Consider the following 27,058-nt stretch of genomic DNA (forward strand, 5'->3'; position numbering starts at 1 on the left):
CAGCCACTTCTGCTGCCATTGGAGGAGCGTAACAGAGGCCCTTCTACCACACATCTCTCTGCAGGTGTGAGTAAATCTGCCTCTTACTTCCCAAAGTCCTCAAGCGAACTACCACACCTCAGCGACAGAGAGAATTTCTCAGAATGAAAGAGCCAATAAGCAGTGATTCCTTTGGGCACCTCAAGAGCATTAACACAAAATGCAGCAAAAAGCACCAGAATAGCTGAAATCAATTCCATCCTCATGGAGACAACTGGTTTGCAATGCATTCCAAACATTTTAACCACGTGTATCTGCCCAGGTTTAAGTCAGAAGACAGTACAGGCAATGACTGCGCTGAACCGTCACCTCAGGAGAATGACACTGGCTGCAAATTAACCCACTGAGTTCATCTCTTATTTCTCTTTTTGTTCTCATCACAAAACATGGCAGCAGAAAACCTGGTATGATTGCCAAACTAATTTGGGAGTGCAAGCCACAGGTCACGATGAGACGGCTGCTGGACCTGCAAGCCCGTGCATGCAAGGGCACATTCAGAAGTACGAGTCTCACAAGGGCTTTAGGTACAGAATGGTGCAGCTTTGGGGAAGACCCAAGCATAGAAAGAGTAGGTCGGGAGTGAGAGGCATCACTGGGACTTCATGCAAAACAGAGGAGGAGGGAAATCAGAACACTCAGCTATGGTTTGAGGGGGCGTGCCATTTGCCTTAATGAGGGAATGTACCACATGAAGTCCCACAGGCTCCAAAATGCACTCAATTAGCTGTTCCTTTTACCTTTTTGTTCTACCCAGCATTTCTTCAAGAGCACTGTCATCTCTGGCTTTGGCATCCTACTCATCATCTATGAATTCATGTTGCTGTTTCCTTCCTGAAAGGAAAAAGTCCCATAGTCAGTCATTTGCTACACAGAGGAAAGGACAAATTTGACAGAGTATTTTTGCCACTGTTCAAGTTCAAAGAGCAGGCAGCAGTACAAGTTGCGTTCTCCACTAGTGTCATTCATCCGAAATCAATCAGCCTGTGTTGACTCAAGAAACTTACCCCGAATTTACCTGTAAGCAGCTGAAAAGCTGTCAGTGTCTCAGACCTGCCTGGAGAGAAAGAGCAGGGCAATGACTCACCCAGAGTAAAAAAAATGCCCCACAACACGAAGAGAGACTCGTGCCAAGCAAGTATCTTCATTTTATTTTCAAACATTCTGAAAGCGTTAGTATGAAGAAGCAGCAAAACACTGAGAAAGCACATTTAACGTTAGGAAGGCCTCCCTGCCATATCATGTGAGCCAAATTAAAAATAAAACTAAACACAAGCGTACAAAGTGGAGACAAAAAAAATCAATTTTCTCAAAGAGATAACGTGAGGGACTCCCAGAGGGGCTGGCAAAATCTGGGAGAGAGAAAGAGATTATATTTTATGGGAAGAGATTCAATAACCATTCTTTTCCCATAAAGCTAGTGATGGAGAATTGTCACCGCTCCATAGACACACAGTGCACATTTCAGGACAACAGTAACAGAAAATCAATAGCATCTTTTATATGTGAAAAGACATTATCGCTATGGACTCCTAATACTAACAAATGGGACCAAAGAAGACCTTTACTAAAATTTAGTAGTCAGCATTAATCTGGCTGATAAGAGAGGGGCAGTATGCTCATCTACATCCTCAGATATTTTTTTTTTTTAAAGAAATAACTCTGCTCAGAGCTTCACCCTCTACTGAAGCCAAAGAGCCCCCAGATGACACTACATTAAAAGTCTAACAATGTTGAACCCTGGCGCTGTCGCTCGAAAGCCCCATCGGCATACATTTCCTCTCTGGCTGATGGCTGTAATCATTAGGAGGTAGGAGCTTTATCAGGTGGTAATTTGACAGCTTTGACAAGCTCGGCTGAATTTATGGCACTTTCTAGTTTTTCCCTCCATTGAGCTGAGATGGAACTAGAGTTAATATTAGCAAAAACACTTTGTGCGGGGGCAATTTTCCAGCGATGACTACATGATTCCAGTTACTAAGAAAATCTGCTAAACAAGGCCTCCTCATAGTCACTTGCCACTCTCACCAGCCCAGGGAAGATGGTTCCCCATCCAGCCGCTGCCTTAGAGGGAAGCCTCAGTAGATGGAAGGTATCCCTGGCTCTAAGGCAGCACAGGTGAATCAATTCTGGAACACCTCCGCACCTTGGAGAAGAGTCACCAGCATCCCAAAGAAACACAAGCGTGGATCTTTCCCTTAGCTTAAAAAAAATAACTTGTAGCTCCAAACGCCATTTTCCAGAGAGGGACATTCACAGTTTGCCCCCATTTTCACCAGGCAGCACTGTTCGCCTGCGCTTCAGCCCAGGAATGCTGGCACTGCCAACGCACTCTTCCAGCACTCCCAGCCTGCGTGCACCCTCCTGAATTCCCTTTCAGCCACATTCCCCTACCCACTGCTAACATGAAACAAGCACCAAACCCAAGTTTATGAACTCAACACCTCACGCTAAGACTGGTAATGTTCAGGATCACTACACTCAACAATCTTTCTAGGTACAGGCTCAATGTCTTTTAAACAGAGCACATAGTTTCTTTCCTGTTTAGAAAAGATCTAGGACATTAAAGCTTAGGAAAAAAAACAAGTAACAATGAGAGTTTCTTATATCTCCATGGATCATATGGTCCACTCCAAGAAGGAACCTAACCAATTACATCTGGGGAGAGGTACCAGTAGATCATGACCTCTGGAAAACACCAGGGCCGTATCAGGACACTAGTAAGGCTACTCACAGTTTACAAAACGAGCATGCTACCTACACTGGAGCAGAAGCCACAGTGTCACATGTCTGACAGCACACGTGCTGGCCAAATCCAGAATCTGATTCCTGGAGTCCGCTTCTCTCGTCACAAAGATTGCATCCCATCCAGCACCACAATGCTTCCTCACACAGTGCGAGGAATCTGTGAGTAGCAACGTGGGCAAGAGGAACACTACACCCTGAACCAAAACTTGGCAAGTCAGTAAAGCACAAACAAGTACTTTTTTTTTTCCCAAAAATTGCTTTTTACCATAGATGTTACATTTCCTCTGTTATAATTTAGGGTTTTAAAGAGCTATCTCTACATGCTTAGAAAGCACAGTTCCCATATAGCTCCCTAAAGTCATATTTCTCTCTTCCTATATTTCCCTGCCAAGATGTGACATCTGTGGACTGTTCCCAAAAAATTCCCCTGAATCATCTACGATGCATGCAAAACAGCGGCCAGAGCTGGCAACGAGCAGCTGTGTCTTTTTTGGAAAGCGTTAGATCAATCTGGTAAGGGGAAGGATTCCCAGTAACTCTGCCACTAACATCCCCAAGGACCACACAACTCCCAAATCACGTTAGAAAAAGAGCACAATTACGACAGGACCAAAATCCATGGGAAAGAGCGTTGCCACGGCAACTAGCATCCTTGGAACTTGAGTCTTCTCTACATTTTTGCACAGACTCCCAAACCACGTGGAAAAAATGAGTCTAGCAGGTGGGTTCATTCAGGAAAAACATGCTGCCAGGTGATTCCCTGTAAAACAGACTCACTTCTACGTGCTTTCTCAGAAAGTGAGCCTTTGAGGACCTCTTGTTCCAAGCACTGCATCTCACTATGAGCACAGTGGTACTTCTATAACATGATCAATACTTTCTTGCTAACTACCCTTGGATCAGAAAGAAACCTATTAAATATTAAAACACTCCTGTTCCAAACAAAAGTTACGTGAAGATAAAAGCCAAAACAGATTAGCTGATCTTTGGAATGGGAAAACATGGTTTCAGCTTCACGCTAGACTACACTGGTGACCAAGAGTGGTCTTTTAAAGCTCCTCCTCCAGGACAGCAACAGTCTAAACAGCATCCCCGACACAAACATCTGGTCCAGCTGCTGGGGAACGTGAGCAGGAATGGCCTTATTTTTCCTTCCTGACCACCTTACTGCAGCCATGAAAGCCCACAAACACCCCACCTGCCCACCATGTTTTATGACGAGGCACAGGTCAAAGCACAGACTAGAAAGCCCTTTTGCTAAAACTCCTGTCTGCTCCCCACACTCGTGGGGCACCTCTCCCATTGCACTGCTGCGTAAGACTGGGTAAGATGCCCTCCTATGGTTAACCCGCCATCAGGGCTGTTTGCTCTTCGGAAAGCAACGCGGCAGAAATTCTAGAGCCATCATCTCTACTCTGTGGTGAAAAGCCAAAGTAGCTCTACTGACCCAGAGCGGTTAAAGCGCCTCTACTGACCCGAAACAAACCGCTCCAGGTTTCTACAGTGGCAGAGGCGAGCGAGGCCCGGCAGCGGTTTGCTCCCCGCCCGCGGGGCTCGCGTCGCAGCTTTAACCTGCCGCTCGCCTTCGGGCGCCGTGCGAGTGCTTTGCCCTCACCATGTCGCACCGTGCCAGGCTGCAGCGTTCCTCGGCCAGGCTGGGCACGGCAACCCCCTGAGACCCAGAGTCACCCAGGAAATAAAGGCGCTCGGCCCGCAAAACGGGCTGGAACCGCCCCCTCGCTAGGCCAGCCGAGGGGCTTCGGGGCAGCGCCTGCACCTACCGGCCCCACGCGGGGAAGGCAGCCCCTCAGGGCCGCCCCGGGGCCGCCCCGCTGGCCGGGCAGGCCCGGCACCGCCGCACGGAGCTCACCAAGGCGATGACCCCAGCGACGGCGGCCGCGCTTCCCCCTTCTCCTACCCGGCCGCGGGGCGGACACAGGCCCGACCGGCCCCCCGGGCCCCGGCCACAGCCGCCGCTCCCCTGCCGGCACGGAGCGCCCGCGGCGGGGGAGGCACCTGAGGGGGGGGAGGCGCCTGAGGGAGCGGGGCCGCCCGCCCCGCCGATCCCGCGCGTTCCGCCTCGCCGCCGGGGCCGGGCCGTGCCGGGCCGAGCACTCACCGCGGCATCCCGCGCCCGCCGCCGCCCCTCGCCTCACGGCGCTCTGGGGCGGGGCCTGGCCGCGCACGCGCAGGGCGGGGCTGGGGGGGGGGCGCGGGGGGGGGGGCGCGGGGCGGAGGCGCTGGGGCCGCCGGGCCGCCAGGGGGCGCGGCAGGGAGAGGCCCGCGCCTCGCTCCCGCTCCCGCTCTCGCGCCGCCGCCCCGCCCTGCCGCGCGCGGCGCGGGGTGAGAGGTCGGGAAGATGGCGGCGGCCTTGGGGGAGGAGGTGCCGGACAACGAGGACTACTACTCGCTGCTTAACGTGCGGCGGGAGGTGGGCCTGGCGGCAGGGCGGCGGGCGGTGGCGGGCGGCGGGGCGCCGCCGCGGGGCGGGGCGGGGCCGGGCGGGCCGTGACCCCGATGCCCGCCTCGGGCAGGCCGGGCTGGGCCGCTGAGTTGTGCCCAGGCGGGCGGCGGCGGCGGCGGCCTGAGCCGGGGCTGCGGGTGGCCGGGCCGGCGGCTGCGGCGGGGGCCGTGTGCGCTGCCCGTGGAGCGGGGGCGCGGGGGCGGCGGCCGGGCCTGCCCTCCCTTTCGGCCCGGTTGAGGGGTGTTTTCCCGGGGCGGGCGGCACCCTGGGCCCCGGCTTCTCTCCGGTTCTACGCTCCTTCCTCTGTGGGTGCTGCCCAAATGCTTCCACATTGGAAAACCCCTAGAAATTTTGCATGACACCTCTCTTGTCAAAAAAAGGAGCGTCGGTCATCCTTCATTGCATTTGTAAGAATAGAAGGTTATTAATTGATGCAGCCTTGTTCCACTAGAACAGCTTGGAGCTTAATGGATCTTAGTCTTAACTACTTTTGTTTTATAGTCTTAATTAGGTAAATCACTAAAGATCTGAATGTATAAACTGTGCTGTAGTTTGTTCCATCGCAGGCAGTAACAATGTGTGTGTATATATATACACCAGATATGTCTGTATATATAACCAGATTTTTGCGTGTTTCACTGCTGTCTGTTCACATGCGTCGGCCTAGATGTTAACAGCTTGAGTGCAGGCGGCCTTTGTTGAACTGCTACTGCTGCATATAACAGGAGTTCAAACATTAGAAGCAATTCAGTCTGACAGCCTTGGAAAAACTTATCTTTGGAGTCCATGTCAGTACTTATGGCCGCAGTGGCGATCTCCTGTGTCTCGCTTGTGGAAATCTTTTGCATTTCTGAAGGGAAGAGGTGCGGCAGTCACCCTGTTTGTGAAACGATCCAATGCGGTGCAATGGACCATGCTCTTTTTAGAAAAATTTCCATGTGACTCTGGCCCCGGCCTTGTTAAAAGCCGGTGGGCCGTACTTTTAGATCACTCAACAGCTGTTGTAACTCACCCTCCCAAATGTCAGCAGTGTGCAGATGTAGAGGTTGAAAGAAAGGCAGAAATCAAACGAGGACTGCCACTGCTTGGGAGATTTAACAGCAAAGGCTTAATCGTTAACTTAGCTAGGCTCCCAGCTCTTTGGTAGAGACTGAAACATTTGGGTTTGGTACAGCAGGGAGCTGGAAACCAAGTTAAAATGGTCTTCAAGGGAGTAGTTCCAACTGAGAGTAGTAGTTGCTTTGTTAATTACCCCTTGCTAATTAAATTCAGTTGTACGATCCTGCGCGAGCAGTGGAATGCAGTGAACTTGCATTGCTGTATGCTGAGCCAACTTTGTGTGATGTGGCAGCTGAGCTTAAAATAATAGTTAACCACTGAACTTTGCAGCCCCAATGAGGAGAGTAAGACTGCCAAGCAGCAGGTTTTGTGTATGCATGTATGTAAACATTTAATCTTTTATAGATTTCAGTCCACTAAAAATGTGGTGGCAAGTTTGAGAGGTTAAAGGAAGCTGTTTAAACCCCAGGCATGGAGATGGGACGCCTTTTAATTTTGCCCGGAATTTTGGTAATAAAAATGTAACTTAGATATGCTTATTACTGACTTATGTATTTCATTGCAATTTGAAATGATGTCAGTATTTCTTTAGCGGTTTCTAAGAGGCTATTGCTCATGAAATATTGAACCAATGACCTGAGCTATTCAATGATGATGAAATGCCCAATCTAACATTTTATTGAACGTGGCATTCATGAAAAATGAAACTGCTCATTTTTATTATATAATCAATAGCACATTAAACCATTTATCATTAATTTGATTAAAGAATGCCATTTTAAACCTGTATGTTCCCCTGCCTTCCTAGTTGAATTTAGATTTGATGTCCAAGAAAGCACAAGGTAGTAAAAAGAAAAAAGCTAATCCATAGCTGCCTTTACTGTCTTGGGGCCAGCAAATTTGGCAGGTCCCCTTTTGCTGTATCATTTAGAAACAGTAATGTGAGATAGTACAAGCATGCAAAGAAAACATTTTTTCTAAGTTGTCCTCAAAATCCAACGGATTTCTAGTTTTGGTACGCAAATGAATGCATTCCTTTAACAAAAACCCAGACCCTCCTTACCACAAGCTGGACAAAAGACGTTATTTTAAGAAATGAGTTTTTAGAGCCTTTGTTTCCACAGTGGAAGCTTGGGAACTGTGAAGGCTTTAGTCACTGAAGCACATTAAGAGTAAATGGAATTTGTGTCTCTAAACTCTGTTAGGGAAAGTAATTTTCCAGGTGCCCCCTTCTTGCTTGCTGGCATTGTATTCCTGTCTGTTGGAACCCGGGGCTGTAATAAAAGGGATGACATTTGCTTGAAGGAGGCCAGCGAGTAAACCCCTCGTGCTGTTTTGCTTATTTTACTCTTTGTATTTTTCCTCGTGTGGAGAAGCGGCATCCTGCTTCCTCTGCCCCAGAAACCGATTCTTGCTGGGAGGGACAATTTTGGAACTGGCCAGTTGGTAGCTCTGTGAAGCTGCATGTGCTGCCTGCACCTTTTGGGGAAGTTCTGCTTGATTTTGGCAACTGCACGTCTAAATGGGTGTTAACCAGCCCCCAAGGAACAGACAGCTGCTGCAATACAAGGGCTGTTGCAGGAATGAGATGAGAAAGGGCCCAGGACTCTTCAGAGTCAAAAAATAATATTGCTGTGAGGTTGTCTCCTGAGAGATGATAATGGAAAGAGCGGGGGTTTTATTCTGTCAATTCTGAAAGAGCCATCCGAAATCTGTTCCCACCACATGTCTTTGGCATGAGGCCAGGTGCCGGCTGAAATTCCAGAGTGGTTGCGGTCAAGAACAGGGCTGGGTTTTTCTCTTGATGCATTTAGTGACATGCTGTTCTTCTGGTTATCCATCTGCTGCAGGTGAGTGTGTTTTTGCGGGTGCCTTCATTTCTTACAGCCCAACAGAGTCCTTGCTGTACAGGAAGGGAGGTGCTAGGCAGCACAGCAATGAGGGCATGAGTATAAAACTGTATGTTTGCATTTCTTACCTTTACTGCTGTGGAAAGTCAGCGCTTTTACAGTATCTACTTGAGGGTTTGAGATTGAAATACAAGTAGAATTTGAAGTATACCTCTGGTTTTAAGTGGTGTGATCCTGAGGTGACTTTATTTTTTTCTTGCTCTTCTGCACTGAATTGAGGAGACAGTAGTTGCCTAATAAAAATAATGTATGAACACAGATGGCTTGTGTATTTGCCTTTTTTTTTTTTTTTTTTTTTAAAGTTTTTATGCCTAGGTATACACTGATGAGCTGTTGCTGTCACTTGTTGTACTATAAATAATGTGGGGAATACTGATGTGTATAACTGAACAGTTTATTAACTTATGTAATGAAACAAAAGTCCGTTCTTGATTTTGGGTAAGTAAAACTAGCGTAATGTAATAGCTGATGGACTTCTCTTTCAGGGCTGATCTTGTGAATGGCCTTTTTTCAGTAGCATTGGTTGTACTTTAATTCATTTTTTCTGCTTTTCACAGGCCTCTCAGGAAGAGCTAAAAGCTGCCTACCGCCGGCTGTGTATGCTGTACCACCCAGACAAGCACAGAGACCCAGAGCTCAAAACACAAGCTGAGCGCCTTTTTAACCTTGTTCACCAAGCGTATGAAGGTCAGTGGAAGTCCAAAGTTTGCAGAAGCTGTTTTCGGGGGTTTTCTAGGAGGGCTGTGTCTTTATGCATTTTGAAGACTATATATATTATTACAAAGTAATAATTAAATTTGCTGATACTTAGCAATGCTTTGTTTCCTGCTTCTGTCCTGTAAATCAGAGGAGCAATGCAATATAAATCCTGCAATGAACGACATGTGGAGTCTCTGTCTTATTTCCTGCATGTTTTAAATAGTCTTTTCACCACTTCCCTTACTTCTGAAAAGGCTCTCCTTTAAGAGACTGAAGACTGAACAGCTTCGAACAGAAAGACAATTTCATATTTTACTTTTGAACTGATGCATCCTGAGCTTCTGATCTCTTATCACCTGATTATGGTGTCCATTGATGTTCAGCAAGTTCTTCCATATGCTAAGACTGAGATAAGGACAATGGATTCATAGTCATTAGAGCGTTTTTTCTCATCCAAGGATGCCAAAGCCCTTTAAAAATATTCTGTATTAGGCCTTCATTTACTTAAACCCATAGGTAATACTAGTGTAACTGAGGCACAAGGAAGTGATTCATTAGAATTGGCTTGGAGCATTTTTGCACATGTCGTAAGAGGCACCTGGAATGCAAGTGGATTAGGACTCTTCTGCACTACAAAACTGGTACACCAAACTAGGTGCCCGGTCCTGTAGCCTAAAGAGAAGGTAAAGCAAAATGATGAATAAATAATATTCCTCTATTAAACCTCAAAGATGAGCTAAAAACATTTTTTTTTGCGCTCACATCTTCTGAATGATAAGTATTTGTTTCATCTGGCTGGACATGAACATGGGTGGATTATTTTACGTTGTCCCTAGTTAGGCATTAGGACATATGGAAGCTTTTGCTGGGGAGAACAGAGAAGATCTTCCATTGGTGGCATAGGGAATAAAAACTCAGGATGCTTCAGTAATTTAATTTTAATGGGGTGAGTGGGTCTTACATTAGAGTCAGCTTTCCCTTTGAATTCTGTAGCTTTGCTTGGCTCTGTGTGGCAATGTATATGTAAATTGTTGCTCGTTTAGTACCAAATGTGAGTGTAATACTTTACAAGCAAAAGATTTTGACGTCTTGAAAATAAGCCACCCCACCTCCTGCCTATTTTCTCTCCCTCCTCTTCCTTCTTTTAATATCACATGACACAAGATGTATTTTATCAGAATTCATAAAAAATAGTATCTGCCTGTGACATTTAGCAAGTTCAATAATCTTCAGATAGTTCAGCTCAAAGCTCAATTACTAGTGTAAGCCTCTTTTTACCTTAATATATGCATCCAGCTCCCGAAAGACTCATCAGTTCCCCCACAGTCAAAAGAAATATATGATAATGGTAAAGCTGGTCTTGGAACCCAGTGGGAAAAATACTGAGGATTTTTTAATGTGGGTTTTATTTTTTTCAGGAAGGATTGGTATGAGAAATTATGCATTTAAATATGACTTACATTCTAGAGATTCTTCTTAATTCTATGTGCAGTCTTTTTCCAAAGCAGCTGTTCTCCAGTCAGCTCATATATTTTATTTTCTTCATTGCATTGGGTGACTTCTTGGGAGATTCAAATTCTACATGCCTTTTTGCAGTTACACTCTAGCTGATGTTTGGCCAGGCATGAACTGCCTGATGGAAATTGCCTTGTTGGTGCTTGGCATGTCCCACAAGTTTAGACTGTGTGGGAAGTGGTCAGTGGACAAGGGGTGGTGAGGAAGGCCAAAGAGAGGGAGCAAAGCACCGAAAAGCTTTGAAAGCTAGACAGAGGTAAATGTCATCCCTCCTCAGAAAGTTTCCAGGGACTACTATCTCTGAATTGCTAATAATCCCATTGATTGTTAGAGGGCTTAGGCCACCCTAGGTCAAAGAAAGCAATATTGAAAACCCCTGCTGTATATTCAGTTAGTCTGCATGTCTCTTTTGTGTCCTTTTCACTTACTGATTTTAGAAGTAAGGGGCGGGGGGGGGGGGGAAGGAATTTGTCGGGGGGGATAGTGTGTCCTGTTAATACAGCATGTGAAAATGTTAAAGGGAGTTAATGTAAAAATTGGATGCAACTGTAGAACAACGTGTTTCCAGGATCTGTGCTTGAATTCCAGATAACACTAGCATGTTAGTCTGAAATTCGAGGAGAAGACCAAAAACTGAGTTCTCTCCTCTCTTTTGATTTCAACTTGCAGTGCTTAGTGATCCACAGACCAGAGCCATCTATGACATATATGGGAGGAGAGGACTGGAAATGGAAGGATGGGAGGTGAGAGAAATTTAGCAACTTACAGCCAGTGGAATTGACTAAACCCATCTTTATCTGACATTCTTGTTATATTGAGCTACACTGACACCTTGATGGTAATAAATGCCTGTTTGTTTGAAGGCATCCTTGTTTAGTTATTTCTGTCTCTGCTGAAACACCATGATGGATTTTCAAAGAAAAGTTAGGTTTTTCACTTGACAAGAGAGCAATAAACCTGACGTTCAGAGTTCCCTAATAGGATATTACCATGACAGGCAACATCTCTGTCTGAGACAAATGCATCATTATTGTCCATCTAGCCTCATCTTTTTCACCTGAAACTTTTTCTTTCAGCATTAGCTAGCCTCTGAGTTTGACATTACTTTTTCTTTCTGAGCTTTTTGGGGTTGCTTTTTTTTTTTTGGTTGGTTGGTTTTTATGGACTTGGAAAGGGAACTTGTCCATTTGTGGCTTTCCTGTTGTTAAGTCCCCTTGCTAGCCTCTGCCAGTCTTAAGTTGATTGCACTACGCTGCTTGCTGCAGAATGGTATTGTATTGGGTCAGGTCAGTGCCGACGTCGAGTTTGAAGTTAGCAGCAAGAAATGTGGAGCAGGGACAGCATGTAACAGACATTTTTGAGCTGCTCGTGGCAGACTTGATTTTATTTTGAAAAGCCAGATCCAATACTCTTTCTATCTGTACCTAGAGCCATACCTGCTTAAAACCCTCATTCCCTAAGCCACATAAGGTAAACAATAGCCTAAAAACACAAAACTCTCATGTATTTATTTTGTCTCAGGCCAGAAACATTCAGTTGTTTTAATTTTTGTGTCTATACCTAGTAAGTTAATGGATAGCTGTTGGTAACAGCTGTGCTGCAGTATCTTGTACGTGTGGTTTGAAAGCTATTTTCCCTGGTTTTGTCAAGGGAAAAGAAATAAAAAGACCAGTTTCCCTCCACTCAAAGCACAGGATTTTCTCTCATGCCTGCCATTTGATCTGGCCCAGCTGATTGCTTCCAAACTGTGAGCACTGACATTCGTGCAGAGTGGCTCACAGCAGCCACAGGGGCAGCCAGGTCAGTGGACCTCTGTCCCATCAGCAGTGCAGTACCCTGAAGATCCTTCTCCTGGTAATTTTTTTTTTTTTTTGAGCAGGTTGTGGAAAGGAAGAGAACTCCAGCTGAAATCAGGGAAGAATTTGAGCGTTTGCAGAGAGAGAGGGAAGAGAGAAGGCTGCAGCAGCGAACTAATCCAAAGGTAAGCAATGACTTTATCCTAGTCTCAAGAGGAATCTGTAAGTTATCACAAATGTGCAGGGTGTGAGAAGCCTAGATGAGGGGTTACAGTAAATGGCCTACAGTAAAAAGCCTACACTTTGTGAGTTACTTTTCCTTTTTGAATATGCAGTTTCTCTGGAGAATGTAAGGAAAACAGCTAATTTTTTGGACAGTAATCTTCTATTGAAAGTTCTTTTTTTTTTTTTTTTTTTCATTGAAACACAGTGCCTCTTTTGGCAATTCCAAGAAAACAGACCTAACACTGAAATATTTATGATTTCTTTCCAAGTATTCCAAATGAAAATGAAACTCCCTGCAGTTACCTGACAGGTTTTCCCTTCAGCACTGCTGTAGTGTCACAACAATGCGGGGAGATAATCAAAGGCAGCATTGAAACCAATGAAACATGCGAGGCAGCTCCCGCACCAGCTGGGTAGCAGAACTCTTCCGGCTGCAACTCAGTGAGCAAACTCAGCCTGAGCAGGGTTGGGGTCTTGCCAGTTTCACAGTTAGTGCCTGTTTTAGGAAAGCTTGATCACGCTTTCAGGATGAGAATCATCCGGTATTCCATTCCCATCTCTCAGCCTGTTTGAGCAGCCATAAACTGGTACTAAATGACTCACCTCGCAGCTGAATCTTGGCTGTTCAGGGAAGATGAACAGAACCGTGCTGAGGATGATGTCCTCGTGGTAGCATTGGGATGGCAGAGAGAGATGGTGATGGTGATTGACCGCTGCTTCCTCTGTCACCTGCTGCAACTGGGATACTCTGACAGTTTAGAGTGCTAATGGCTTTGATGGCTCTGGGCTTGATAAGTACACTAGGCAAGCCCGGGTTTCGTCAGGATTGTCACCAACAGGTTTCACAGCTTGTTGAATCACAAAATTCTTGGTTCTCATGCGGTGAATAATGTTAATCCAAGAGCTGCATCTATGCTCACCAAATTTATTCATACTTCTTTTTGTCTATATTTTTCCTGGGTTTTTTTGCTCGTACTATTGGGGTCTGGTTTGTACCTGTTTTTTGAAATGTGTTGGAAATCTGTTTCTACTGCGTGGTATAGAATTGCCCCATGGTGAGGTAGCCTTAGTTTTCTTCTGTCTAGCCCAAGGTAACCGTGCAGATATGTATGCACACAAACTTTCTCCATTGTGAAAAAATAAACTGTAATGAGACATCGATACTTGTTTTCTTTTTAAATGCTTCTGTTCTTGGTGGAAAACTGGGTATCCCCAGAGCTCTCACTGGAGGCTTGCAGTCAACACAGAGTCTGCATCCCGAAGCACGGATGTCTGTACTCTTTCGGTGGCTTTGAAAGAGGAGGTCTCCTGTGTCATTGCGTTCATGTGTGGACTTGTTGAAACTTAACTTCTGTAACCTGAGAAACAGACTACCAGTTGATTAACTACTGTTGGTTTTGAAGACTGATGGTGTTTTTTATGGTCAGTTTAAAATCACAATGTTTTCTAGTGGACAGAAGCTTGAGTGCAGTAACGCTTAAGACTGCATCAGAAAAATGTCCATCTGAGAAGACCTGTAATGTTTTGAGATATTCACCTTGGCGCAGACTTTGGATCTGCGCTGGTCTTAGCAAAGCAAATCGACTAATGCAGGTCAGCAGGCTGTCATGGATAGTGCACGGACACTGAGAACTTGTTTGTACTGGAAAGGTAAATAAGCGTAAGGTGTTACGTGAGTATCTGCTGAGAGCATTGTTCCAGGCAGGAAGGGATTTCTGGATGCCACAAAACAGGCAAGTTGAACTCTCTCTGCTGGCGATGAGGGTGATTTGGGTCAGCAGGGTATTCTTGGAGAGGGGAATGGTTATCTCCACCTCACGAGTCCCTGTGACTTCAGGAATTTGACATTTTATCTGGGCGCCTCACTGTGGCAGTGAGCAGTAAAAAGCGGAGCTGCATCATGAGCCTCAGCCTCTGTGTCCTGTGATAAAATTAGCCATCTGGGTGTTTACAGCAATTGCTGATTGGCAGCCTATAGAAATGGCTCTCCAGGCAGTGTTCCTGTGGAATTAGGTAGCACAGCTGTGATCATTTCATACACGAACACAAGTTATTTTAAAATTTCCAACATTTTGTCAGTTCTAGAAAATGGTTCCAGCAAAATAAAGCATTTTAACCAGAAATGTTGAGCAATAACCAGATGTAGGCAATTTGACAGGTTTCGAATTGAGTCTATTATTTGCTTTTAGAGCTTTGTTTTTGCTTTCAAAGAGATGCAGAAGGGTTGAAAAGTTCACTCCTTGATTTGAGAAGAACCACTTCCTGTTAGCAGAAATTAAATCCCGTTATTTTCCTGCTGCGGAAGGTCAACATCTAAGAAACGCAGTCCCTCAAGGCTTAGCTTGGCACAGCTTCCATATGGCACATTCCAGAAGGTACATCCCTAAGAAAAAAGGCAAGGAGGGAGTATATTCTTCTCTGGCACACCTCTTAAATCCATCAGTAAACTGTGTTTCATATTCACAGGGTGGAAAATGAAGGTGATATTTAAAAGATGATACCAGATAACAGCAACTCTGATGGTTCTGTAGTGCTGTTCCCAGCTTCCTGCCCTGTGGAGCTGGTGTGCTTTGCAGCATGTTGTGTGCGTGCACCGCCGACTTCTGAGCAGAGCTTTACAGCTTTTTCCCTGCTGCTCTTTCTTTGGGGAGGGCTTTTTCATTTCCAGTGCTTTGAGCAGGTGGCTGATGGGGAGTTGCAAGCGGCAGCGGTCCCCTCTCTATTATCCGGTGGCATAGGGGCTGCTGTCGTTCTCTGGGAATATTTTTAACTTTACCATCTGCTGCTTTTCCTGTGCTTGCACCCGAGCCAGTTTCCTTGCCAGGATCTATAGACCTCTGAGGGTGACTTCACCTGCTTGGCGGGAGGTGAAATGTCTACACGGAGGCCACCACTCGCTTCAGAAAAAGGCAGCTCTGTGGAAGTTCTGCTGAGGGAGGGAGCAGAGATGCCCCTTTCCTCAGAATGGGACTTAGGGATTTTCATGGATAGGTTCAGGTGTTTCCTTTTTTCATTGGGAGTGATATTTCTTCTAAATTTCGTAGATATGAAAAAGGAAATCGTAACATTTTGAGTGTAATAGAAAGGAAGTGCATTGATTTTCAGGAATGTGTGTGAACCTTGGTGCATCTTAACAAAGGGTACAAGCATTGCAAGACAAACAAACATAGTATAGTAAGATGTTTTTCAGTGGTGGTTGGTTGGGTTTTTTAAGTGCGAACTCTTCAGCAAGCTTTACTGCTGCTTATATTCTGGTCTGAGTTGAAAACACGCAATTTTCTGTCTTTTTGCCATTCTAATTCAGCATGCTTACTACTCAGCATGATATCCCTTGTTTAAAAATGTTTAACTTGGAATTTAAAGTTGCAGTCTGGCAAAGGTTCTGCACTGAATGTGGCACTCCCCATGGAAAACCTTTCTTTCCATTGATCTTGGGTTTTACACTTCCTTGAATTGCAGAGCATCAGGGAAAAATGGAAATAGTTCTCTCTTGCTAAAATAAACGCTCACCTGTATTCAGACATGTTTGATTGGTTACTCCGGAGTGCATTTGCTGGAATTTCAGTGGTTGTGCACTTTTCTCTTTCTCTCTGGCTGTTCTACTCCGTGTCTTTCCAGAGGGCTGGAGAGCAGTGCGAGGCTGCGCCACTTCCCAGGCAGTTGGCAGTTTTGCTTTGCTTCGCTTTTATTTTGGCCTCGTTTCAAGGAACAGCACAACGTAGGAGAGGGCTGAAACCGAAGAAGGTGTAGCGTCTGGAGAGCAGATCCTTGAAGGTGACTTTGCAACTAGTTCCTGAAAAGTAGTCTTCTGCATAAAGGGCAGGAGCTCATCCGTGGTGCTGCCACAAACAGAACAATGAGCGTAATTGCTTTGAAATTAGCCAGGCTGCCAAGAGAAATTTGTAAACAGTTGGGGCATAGCCCCTGTTCCAGAGTTCTCCTGGAAATAATCACACCTTGCCGTGTAAAAATAGTTATCCAGTTTTCGCTGTGTAAGAAATCAGAAAATAAACATTGAGAAGAGGTCTGGAATCTCCGCAGCAAATAAAGTTGGAAGCCAAACCAGGGAGAAGTTTTGAGCCCTGTCAGACACTGCAATTCTTCCTGTATTTATGGTTCAGCATTTGATTAGAGTGGAATGAGCAAGGAAAAATGCTCGCTCAGATTGAAATAAGAATTTATTCCATCCATACTTGGTCTCTGTGCGAGTGGGTTTTGTACCTAGCTAGCCACTGAGTTTCTTGATACAAATTGCTCAGAGTTCATTTTGTGCTTGTGCACAGAGGGTTTTTTTTTTTTATTGCAGCTGGTACATTTTATATGAGCTGGAATGCTGTTTAATAGGTCTATAGGGAAGGTTTCCAAAGCCTTTTGAAGTTATATGACTCAGACAAGGATCTAATTGTGCCCTTTCCAAATAAACCCACTCTTGCAGTTAGTCTGAGTGAGCACAGCAGCAGGTAGCCAGACTGTTTAGCTGTGGCCTAGTTTTTTGGGGGAGTAAGCTTTTCTATGGTCTGAGAAAGACTTTTAGCAAGTGGTAAGTATTTTCTGTCTTTGTCAAGCTTTTCTGATTGCAAGATACAAACAAGGAAAACCAGATTTTTGTCTAACAGTCAGTTGCAAGTGGATGATGCAGCTCAAAACTAAGTTCCTTCAGATAACTCATAAGAAGAAAGCATTTAGAGGAATTCTGGCTGAGTTCTGCTGAGGAAAATCAATTTCTAAAATATATTATTTCAACTTTAAGATACTGACAAAGCAGAGTCAGTTGTGGGGGAAGAGGAAAGCTGCTGTGTAAGTGTGTTCTACCTATTTCTGTCATGCGTCACAATAGAAAAATTACCTACTAGTATTACAAGTTGCATTCCTGCTGAAAAACTGTCTTCTACCCAGTGTATTTAATGATTTATATTGCTGTTTTGGAATACTGTAATCATTCAGTTTTGTTTGTCTTGAATGTGTAATAAATGCATTTTAGAGTGGAAAAGGTAATTGCAGAACAAGAAACACAGCAAAAAAATTTAATCATATACAAGAATGGTTTAGCTATTTGGCCTGTATGTCTTGGATGTTTGTTAATGCTAAGTACTTGTTCCACTTGTCATTCCTTAGGGAACAATTAGCGTTGGAATAGATGCCACCGACCTCTTTGATCGTTATGACGAAGAATATGAAGATGTGCCTGGGAGCAGCTTTCCTCAGATTGAGATAAACAAAATGCACATATCCCAGTCCATTGAGGTAAGGAGGGCAGACACTGCTGCTGGTGTGGGGCAGGGCTTGAGCTAATGAGGCACTACCGCGCAAGCAACGGAAAACGACACACTGCTCAGGGGGTCCTCGTCTTAATTTGTGGAGGGATACAATTACCAGCATGGGTGGGAAGAGGAGGCTCAGTTCCAGCAGAACGGCGTGCTGACTGTTCAGCTTGTGTTTGTGTGGCTGGTTTGTAGGCTGCAGCAGTCCTGCCTTCCTGCTCACAGGGAGGCTCAGTCATGATCGAAAACAGGTGTCTAGTTCTCGATAAACATGGAGTATTTAGCGTATGAAAACAAATGATTCCCAGTTTTGAGGGTGTGGATAAGGAAAGCAGGGGGAGTGTTTCCTCTGGTACAGAGAACCGAAAAAGTTTAGTCTGCTAGCAAGATTAGAAGGGCTTGTAGCTCAGGGTCAGGACTTCAAGATGGTCTGTTAAAGGTGTCACAGATGTCTGGTACAGTAAGAATTATCTCATATTTTGCCATACTTGATCTTCAACTACAAAGTTTAGAGCAAGTATGGCCACGTCTGGTTCAAAAACCTGGCCTCAGTGGATGACAAGGAGTCAGCTGGAGTGTTTCCTGTCTCTCTGCACTTACACTCTCTGCAGTCATGGTTATGTCCTTGCAGAATATGCATTAAATGTGTGACTTGGCATCAGAGTAATTGGCAACTATATATTCATTTTTTCAGGCACCGCTGACTGCCACAGACACAGCAATACTGTCTGGTAACCTTTCCACCCAGAATGGCAATGGAGGTGGATCGATTAATCTTGCTCTGAGACGAGTGACGTCTGCCAAGGGATGGGGAGAGGTAAGAGTACTAGCTGTTAGGCATTTTTCTATCCTGTCTATTTCAGGCTGTTTGGATTAGTTACTGGGTATTTATTTCCTTTACGGAACTCTAGCTCTGTTTCATCTTTCATTTTCTACATTCTGTAGAATGTAGGAAAAGGAGTTCTCAGAGGAATTTGAGAAAAAGGGAAGGCCACACCTTGTCTTTTTTCTTAATTTTTTCCCCTTTCCACTTGGCTGTGCATTTTGTACTTCACTTGTGTTACCTTTGTCTCTAGCCTTTCTGATTTCACTGTCTGAAGGCTTTTGGGTGCCTTCTGGTGCTGTGAGCGTGCACCTTAGGGCAGCGTAACAGTTTGCCTTCACGTCAAAAACTGCTCTGCTCACAAGGGAAGAAGTTTTGGGGGAAAACATTTTGACTCCCAGGCAGATATGATCTAAGCAGCTGGAAGGTCCCATGTTACCACCTGCAAGTTGCGCTCGCTGGACCTGTAGCTTTGAGATGCTCATGGCATCGCTGCAATGGCTGGCAGTTGGCTGCTTTCTGTGCCTTTTTGCACACTAGGTCCTGCTAACCTGTTTCCTTATCCTGTGAGAAATGGGATTTTTCCTCTTGTTTGAGAATTCATAGACTGGAGGCATTTGATTTGCGTCATGATATTATAATATGGGTAATATAGTGTCGTGGTTTAACCCCAGCTGGCAACTAAGTACCACGCAGCTGCTTGCTCGCTCCCTGCCCCCACCAGAAGGATGGGAAGGAGAATTAAGAAAAGGAGGTGAAACTCAAGGGTTGAGATAAGAACATTTAAATAACTGAAATAAAATTTAAAAAATAAAACAATTGCAGTGAAAAGGAGGGAGAAGGAGGGAGGAATAAAATCCAAAGGGAAGGGGGGAAAAAAAACCCACGTGATGCATGATACAATCGCTCACCCCCACTTACCAATGCCCAGCCAGTCCCTGAGCAGCTATCAGTGAGAAACTGAAAAGTCCTTGGCTTAGTATAAACATTACCTAGTGACAACTAAAAACATAGGCATGTTATCAACATTGTTCTCACACCAAATCCAAAACACAGGACTGCAACAGCTACTAAGAAGAAAACAAACTCTATCCCAGCTGAAACCAGGACATACAGGAGCTTCTGGATATTGTCATGAGCCAGTTGACTAAAAAGTTTTTTTTTAAACCTGTGCAATAAACTTATTTGGGAGAGGCAGATGTAGTAGGAACTGCTTGTGCAGATTTTGTCGTAGGAAGTGTCAGGTCCAAGAACTGCTGCTGTTAGAGACCGAACAGCACCAAATAAACGTTGACTGGCAGCCCTGGAAGTCACCCGGACTGGGGGATGAAGCAGCGGGCGCATTTTGCAGACACTGAGACGGTGCCGCAGCAGAACTGACAGCATTACTGTGAGGCTGTCCTGGGAAGGACGCTTGTCCTCAGACAGCAGCAGCTAAGCCTTGTTTGCCATTGTGGGGCGATGAGGGAGGTCTTTTCTCCCTTTGCACTGGAGCACCCAGAGCCGGTGCTAGTAGTAGCCTGTAGCACCACAGAACTGGCTTTGTTTTACTCATGATGACCCTACTCAGTGAGACATCTCTTATTCTGAGGGCAAAGGTAGCAGAAAAGAGAGTATGCTGATGTGGTAAATGTTACTCAGATCTGTAAAATGTCTGTGTTGTAAATGACACTTGTGAAGTACTTCATCACTGTTGTAAAAGGTGTTTTCTTCTAACAATTTGGCATTGTGCATTTAAACAGTTGGAGTTTGGAGCAGGAGACCTTCAGGGACCTCTCTTCGGTCTGAAGATATTCCGTAATCTTACACCAAGATGGTAAATATTAGAAAAATGATCTAATGATTAACACTGCACACTGAGGAACTAAACAGCTTGAATTCTCTTCCATGTTAATTCTGGATTTGTTTTCTGTCCTACAAAAAAAGGTGTTTCTTCTTTAGAATTAAGGTCATGCTTTAGTACTGATCAAGACGCTTGTATTCTTTTTGTGCATTAGTGTCTTCCATTTTCATACTTCCAGTTTAAGGAAGGTTTGTCTTCCACATCCTTAGATTTGTATTTGATCTTGTCATAATTCATAATACTTCAAGAGTGACCTCACAATCAAAACAACCCCCTCTGGGAGCAGAACAAAAATTGGGGGAGCTCTTCTGGAGCTTCCATGTGTGAGATGGAGTTTCTGTCAGCAAAAGAGGAGATGATATGTCATATTTTAGGAAGTGGTGCCAGATTTGCCACTATGGGGTCTGTTTACAAATGAATAGAGGTCTCGCATTGCAAAGGAGAGTGCAAGGTGAGGGTTGTGATTGAAGACATATGTTAGACCATCATAGGTGCTGGTGTGGACTTTCTTCTTTTTATATTTTCTAATTTAGTAAATATGCCATTCCTCAGAGCTTACGCAGGAATGTTGCTCCCTGTAGAATCCGTTAATGCTGGGTTTTGGAGCTGATGCTTGATGATTATTAAATATCAGGGCTCCTATCTTCTAGCAGCTGAGTGTGCCACCTCTGTGGAAGACCAGGACTTTATCTGCCTAGGACAAGAAGGGTAAAGGCTGAAAGGTAGCCTGCTGCGCTGGCTGCAGTGTTGTGGCACAGACCAATAAACTAGGGCATGAGCCTGCTCTTCTGTGCGGTGCTTTGGTCAGTACAGTCTGTACAGTCAGTACTCTTTGCAGGGTAGTCCCTGCATATTCAGCTTGGCTCCTGGGCGAGAAGGAATTTGAGGCCATCTGGGAGCCTGAGTTTTATCACTGATAAGGCTGTCCTTATTTCTCCTAGTTTCATCACTACAAACTGTGCCCTGCAGTTTTCATCCCGCGGGATCCGCCCAGGCCTCACCACGGTCCTAGCCCGCAACCTTGACAAGAACACCATGGGGTACTTGCAGTGGCGGTGGGGCATCCAGTCAGCCATGAACACTAGTATTGTCCGGGATACAAAAACCAGCCATTTCACTGTGGCATTACAGGTGAGAGTCCTGTTGCTGTACACGGGGGACAGCGAGACCACCCCAGGGGAGTGAGGTGCCTCAGCTTGTCTGTCCCGGCAGTATTTTGCCTGGGGACTAGAGGATAACGGAGCGGCTGGTACTGCCTCGTGTGAGCCTGGTACATAGGTAACCAGCTGCATTTGGCAGAGCACAGCACTGCACCAAACACTGTCATATCTGGTGTGGGGCAGATTGGATTGGGGTCAGGACGCACAACACAGACTGCAGAGATTGCAGGCTGTGGCAAGTAAGCGGCAAGCATCGTTACGTTTTTTGTGCCACTTAAAGGATAGGAAAGGAAACTGGGGGGAACGTTCAGTGGTGCTGAGGGAACATTTTCATTCATTTGTTCTCTTGCGTTTCAGCTGGGAATCCCCCATTCTTTCATGATGGTCAGTTATCAGCATAAGTTTCAGGATGAGGATCAAACACGAGTGAAAGGTTCTCTCAAGTAAGTGTGCGAGAGGAAATTCACATTGCTCACAGCCTGAAGAATTGGTCGTCTCCTGCTGTTTTAGGCTTCCAGGTTCCACACAAATGCTTCTGTGGTCTTTGGGAATGTGCTTTTTCATTGATTGAATCTGGTGAATGCTGAGGTAAATGTCTTGGAGGCTTAGCTCTGTGTGCCTCTGAATAAGTGGGACTGAAAATACTTGTGTGTGGTACCTCTGCATCATCACCAATTAGAAAGCTGGAAGTCCTTCTAGTCTTGACAAACTGCAAAGGCTAATCTTATCTTGTAGATACACAGTGAATCTTCCAATAGCGAACACCTGCTGAGCACAGATGTATTTCCATGTTTTGCTTGTTGGGGAACAGGATTCGGGAAAGAGAAATTCAGAAGTTTTCCCTGTCTTACCAGTTTTTGGTTCTGTCGTTCTAGGGCGGGTTTCTTTGGGACCATAGTGGAGTATGGAGCAGAGAGGAAGATTTCCAGACACAGCATTTTAGGAGCAACCGTCAGTGTTGGTGTTCCCCAAGGAGTGTCTTTGAAAATCAAGTCAGTTCACGATTACAACTCTAGATTGCAGAGGCTGACCATAACCTGCATTATTCTATTTCTGATATTCAGGTGGGAAGGTCCCAGTCTTAGGGCAATACAGGTATATTGATCGATCACTACAAAAGGCTGCAGCTGCCCTCACCTCTAACACAAGCGGTGCCCGTCGGAAGCGGTGTGCCTTTTGCTGGTGTTACTCTGGGCCTGAGCCGCCTCTTTCAGGACTAGTGTGTCTGCGTGTCTGTGCATGAGCACGCATCAAAATTGTCTGAAAATAACAGCTTAGAGTGAGGTTCGGAGCATTATGGTAAGAAATAGTAGAAATAGTAGAAATGGATCTGATTGCGTTCTGGTTTTATAATGCTGTACACAAGTATATACTGGAATTATTGAATTACCATTAACTAATTAGGTAATTTTACTATTAATCAGATGCAATTCCCAGAGAAGGGCAGAATTCTTTGAGGGTTCATGTACTGTGGTGCACGTTTAATGAGTGCCAGCAGATGCTGTGCCAGGATGCCAAAACTACTGTAAAGCCACAAAGAACTTGATCCCCAGAAAACTAATGTTTTCTAAAATAAATATTATTATAAGCATCAAAAGAGTATTAATGCATGCCTTCCGTAAAGGCACATACCAGTATTGTGCACAAAGACTTTCTGTATAAGCATTTTTTTTTCTTTTGATGGTTATGTTGGTCCCTGTCCCTGGTGAAATTAATGACTAAATAAATTCTTCTAAGATTTAAAAAAAAAATAAAAAGAACACTTTAGAATGGTCAGGTACTGTCTCAAGAGATGTCTGCTACATAGAAGTCTGGCTATGGTTGGTGTCAGCTGTCTGTCTTACCATTGTCTTGTTTCATTTTGTTGGATTTTCACATTTTTGAGCTCACCATTCACATCTCCTTTGGTTCAGCAGTTGTTCAGCAGCATACGATACTGCTAAGTGTACTTAATCAAGTACATGAAACGCTGCATTTCCTCTTACCTTTTTTTTCCTTTTTTTTTTTTTTCTCCAGGTTGAATAGGGCTAGCCAGACCTACTTCTTCCCTGTCCACTTAACAGATCAGCTGCTTCCCAGTGCTGTATTCTATGCCACCGTGGGACCTCTAGTTATCTACTTTGCCATGCATAGGCTAATCATTAAACCCTACCTCAGGGCACAAAAGGAGAGGTGAGCTTGCAAGACTGTTTTACATTCGGAGCTGGGAAGTCCCACTCAGGTTCTTCTGAGAGCCTGGTGCAAAGGTTGCAATATCCAGCTAAGGCACTGTGGTCCTCTGCATCATCAGTGCTACTGAGTTCCGGAAGCCTACAAAAATACCTTGAAAGGTGGGGAAGAACCTTAAAACCAAGCTCATTTGTGTTGGGTTGGGGGTCAGTTGTAATTGGGCTGGGTAAGTAGGCATCTGCCACTTCGGGGCTGAACCCCCACCACTGTGTAGAGCTGATGTCATATTGACTTCCTTATGCCAGAGAGCTGGAGAAGCAAAGGGAGAGTACAGCCAGTGACATGCTCCAGAAGAAGCAGGAGGCTGAAGCTGCGGTGAGTCTTTTTTGTAACTCTCTCCCTTTAGTTAAAGGAAGGTGTTTTCACTCCAGCTTTTCTCTTCTGGACGGTGTCTGACACTGCTCGATTTTGCTCTGCCTCTTGTGTTGGGACAGGTGCGGTTAATGCAAGAGTCTGTCCGGAGGATAATTGAAGCGGAGGAAGCCAGAATGGGTAAAGATTACAGCACCATTTACTTGTTCCGTAAATTTGGAGAGAGGAAGGAACAAAACAAAGGCTGGGTGGTTGAGGGAGGGAAATGCAAAATACCGTTTCTTCGTTCCCTCTCCTAATGAAGCACAGCATAATCGCTGTTGCACGCGTAGTGGGGGTGTTCAATTACGATTCAGCTTTATGGTGTCTGAGCGTGGTAGGGATCCACTGAATGTTATCTCGGGATAAGCTGTGGGCAGGGTGAAGACAACAGTCTGGAATCACCTCTCTACAAAAGAGGGGTGTGTGTGCAAATACGTGCAAAAGTTCTTGTCTGAAGTTTAGGTTTCACTGATCTCTAGCTTACACAGTTTGCTCCTGGCCCATAATTGAAATCTGCAATTGAAATCTGCTTTCTGATGTTTGCTAGCAATTTCCAAGAGAGAATGTTCTGAAGTGAGCTGGCATCCACTTAGACTGCCACATCAGTGTGGCATCGAAGTCATGTCACTCTGTCCTAGTGCTGAAGATTGCTAACAAACAGCCAAGTAGAAATGTTCTTCCGTCTTGAGAAGCGTGGGTCTAGGCAAGGAGATTTTAAATATCATAGAAAGCAAGGGAAAATGCTGGGATGGTCTTTTCATCAATGTCTGTCTAGCTGTTGGTGGGAAACCTCTCATCACATCTGTGATTTCATGTGAAATGCAGGTTTGATTGTAGTGAACGCTTGGTATGGGAAGTTTGTTAATGACAACAGCAGGAAGAATGAGAAGGTGAAAGTAATAGATGTGACTGTGCCCCTGCAGTGCTTGGTGAAAGACTCTAAACTTATCCTCACAGAGGCATCCAAGGTACGTAGCTGTTCTGTCAAAGCCCAGACTCAAGGGCTCGAACATGTGGCACAATTTCTGTTGAACCATATGCGATTTCTCCAGTGTGCTTGAAGCTAGTGACTCTAGATCAATGTACAGAAGCCATTTACATACCAAGTGATGTAAACCTCCAGGGACTTCTGTTTCTGTGGGCACTGCCAGTGCCAAAGAAACAGCATCTGAATTTGCACTGTCCCTGGGACAGTGTGTGTTACAGACTGGAGCTGTGCACCAGAAACTTCCCCACCCCCTGATTCACTCTTTTCTTCATTTAGAACTTGCCACTGTGGAGGCAGTTCCTTAGCTTCTTGTCTCATCTCATTGGCAACAAAACTCCCTTTTTTTAATGATGCCTTGTTCTGGCACTAGTAGATGGTTTTGGTCAGCTGAGGAGCTGTGAAAGTCCATTCCCTGATGCTCAATCTGTCCTTCTGTGGTTCAAGGCTGGGCTTCCAGGTTTCTACGACCCCTGCGTGGGTGAGGAGAAGAGTTTGAAAGTGCTTTATCAGTTCCGAGGAGTTCTGCACCAAGTGATGTCAGCTGACAACGAGGCCCTTAGGATACCAAAGCAATGTAAGTAGCAAGAACCGCCCTGCTTCTTCCTTCAGGGACCAGTAAAGGATTGCTGCAGCCCTGTGTGGTGAAGCACACGGAACTGGGGTTCAGAACTGGGGTTACTGCAATGCCTCGCGAGTGACCTAAAAGAGCTCAGCAGCACCACGGCAGCTGTTTATACCATCTAACCTTATACATCTACCTGGAGTTGGAGGCAGAGGCCCCCTCCAGCTGCTGGTGTGCCTGCTGGGCAATTCACAGCATTGGGTTGCCCTTTGAGGACCAAATTGAATGTATGGAGGCAAGTTGGAGGCCTGAGCCAGATTCCTTCCTCAGCCCCATTTATCCATCTGCCAAAATATTTTCCCTGCCAGATTAATTTTGTGAAACTGGTATCTGCTAGTGACAAGTTTTCCTGGCACCCCCGTAGGCCTGGGGGTCAGCTAAGGAGCTCAAACCTCTGTTTACTCTGGCCCAATTCCAGAGGCTTATCCAACTTAGAAAGCTTCCCTAAGTATGTTGGAGGTGTATGTGAATCGTGGTTAATTAGTGCCCAGAAATGTTCCCAACTGTCCCTGGTACGGTGGTAAGTTCAAGCTAGGATGCCTCCCGTCCAGCAGAAGGGGCATGCATCCACGTATTGTTCTCATCCGACAGCTCACAGAATCGATGCAGATGGCTAAACTGGTGAGAGTGGTGCGTGTCCGTTACAGTACCTGCGTCAACAGAAATGGCAAAACCTTCCCCCGGACGCTACAAGTTTGAACAGAGACATTTTTATTTTTACTATCCGTATAGCAGGTGGTGTCCTCCCGGTTATGTTAAGAGACAAAATGAGAGAACCTGCTTCTCCAGGTGGCACCAAGGCAATACTTCTCTGAATTGTGGCTCAGTAACCAATAAAGCAACGTGACTCTGAATGCGCAGTGCTTTCTGCTGAGGTTGCGCGAGAGGGCGGTGAGCACCACCCGCCACGCAGCCAGCTCTTTCCTGCTGCGATTTGGCCACAGTCCGTTTGTGCAGTCTCACCTGTATCTTCTTGCACTGAGCAGGGAAGAAGACGTGGTGTTCTCACCTGTCTACATACTTCCTGGGGTAGGTAACACACCTTTTTCTGCTCCTGAGGGGAAGTTAAGTTCTCTGGCCACCTCCTGGAAGTCCTCTGTGCAAATCCTTTTGTTGAAAAGAGGACAGAGATTGTTTTCCATCTCAAATCTGTATTGGAAATGTACTTGTTAAGAACAGGTATGTTTGGAATGAAGTTCTTTGCCTTTTGTAGTAACATGGACCTCTTCAGCATGAATCCGTCCAGCTGCTAATTTCAAACACTGCTATTCCAGACAAGGACACGAGGTATAATATTCTTACTAATTCTTCTGCCACCTAGAACCA

General features: G+C 45.3%; 2 protein-coding genes across 14 annotated transcripts in view; one reads left to right on the plus strand and one right to left on the minus strand.

The window, feature by feature from the left end:
- CAMTA1 (calmodulin binding transcription activator 1) overlaps positions 1 to 4,969 on the minus strand; it is a 324,806-nt gene extending 319,837 nt beyond the window's left edge. For 3 of the 13 annotated variants that reach the window (XM_080380160.1, XM_080380159.1, XM_080380176.1), the window contains exons 1-2: positions 4,904 to 4,943; positions 777 to 870 (exon numbers count right to left, since the gene is read on the minus strand). Coding sequence is in view for 8 of the 13 variants with exons in the window: in XM_080380161.1 (XP_080236287.1) it covers positions 777 to 843 (67 nt within the window). In the remaining 5 variants the exon portion in view is untranslated. Of the gene's footprint in view, positions 1 to 776; positions 871 to 1,043; positions 1,094 to 4,259; positions 4,765 to 4,800 lie in introns of those variants that run through there. The other 10 variants (XM_080380161.1, XM_080380171.1, XM_080380173.1 and 7 more) reach the window with 7 other exon arrangements.
- A 103-nt stretch (positions 4,970 to 5,072) lies between these two features.
- On the plus strand, positions 5,073 to 26,586 carry DNAJC11 (DnaJ heat shock protein family (Hsp40) member C11). Its single transcript, XM_080380201.1, has 16 exons — positions 5,073 to 5,215; positions 8,775 to 8,904; positions 11,101 to 11,174; positions 12,311 to 12,412; positions 17,568 to 17,696; positions 18,408 to 18,530; positions 20,279 to 20,352; positions 21,321 to 21,510; positions 21,897 to 21,982; positions 22,415 to 22,531; positions 23,556 to 23,711; positions 24,014 to 24,083; positions 24,203 to 24,260; positions 24,948 to 25,090; positions 25,555 to 25,684; positions 26,324 to 26,586. The coding sequence occupies exons 1-16, from the start codon at positions 5,144 to 5,146 to the stop codon at positions 26,347 to 26,349; spliced, it is 1,680 nt and encodes a 559-aa protein (XP_080236327.1). The 5' UTR covers positions 5,073 to 5,143; the 3' UTR covers positions 26,350 to 26,586.
- Positions 26,587 to 27,058: the final 472 nt, after the last annotated feature.

This window comes from Falco punctatus (genome assembly GCF_963210335.1).
Source record: "Falco punctatus genome assembly, chromosome: 3".
Taxonomy (NCBI): Eukaryota; Metazoa; Chordata; class Aves; order Falconiformes; family Falconidae; genus Falco; species Falco punctatus.

What these genes read in the sequence shown, in the direction of transcription:
- DNAJC11 (XM_080380201.1), top strand. Translation starts at nt 5,144, where the DNA reads ATGGCGGCGGCCTTGGGGGAGGAGGTGCCGGACAACGAGGACTACTAC. An exon ending in AGCAGGAGGCTGAAGCTGCG is followed by an intron (nt 24,084 to 24,202) that starts GTGAGTCTTTTT and finishes GTGTTGGGACAG; the next exon opens with GTGCGGTTAATGCAAGAGTC. An exon ending in TCCTCACAGAGGCATCCAAG is followed by an intron (nt 25,091 to 25,554) that starts GTACGTAGCTGT and finishes CTGTGGTTCAAG; the next exon opens with GCTGGGCTTCCAGGTTTCTA.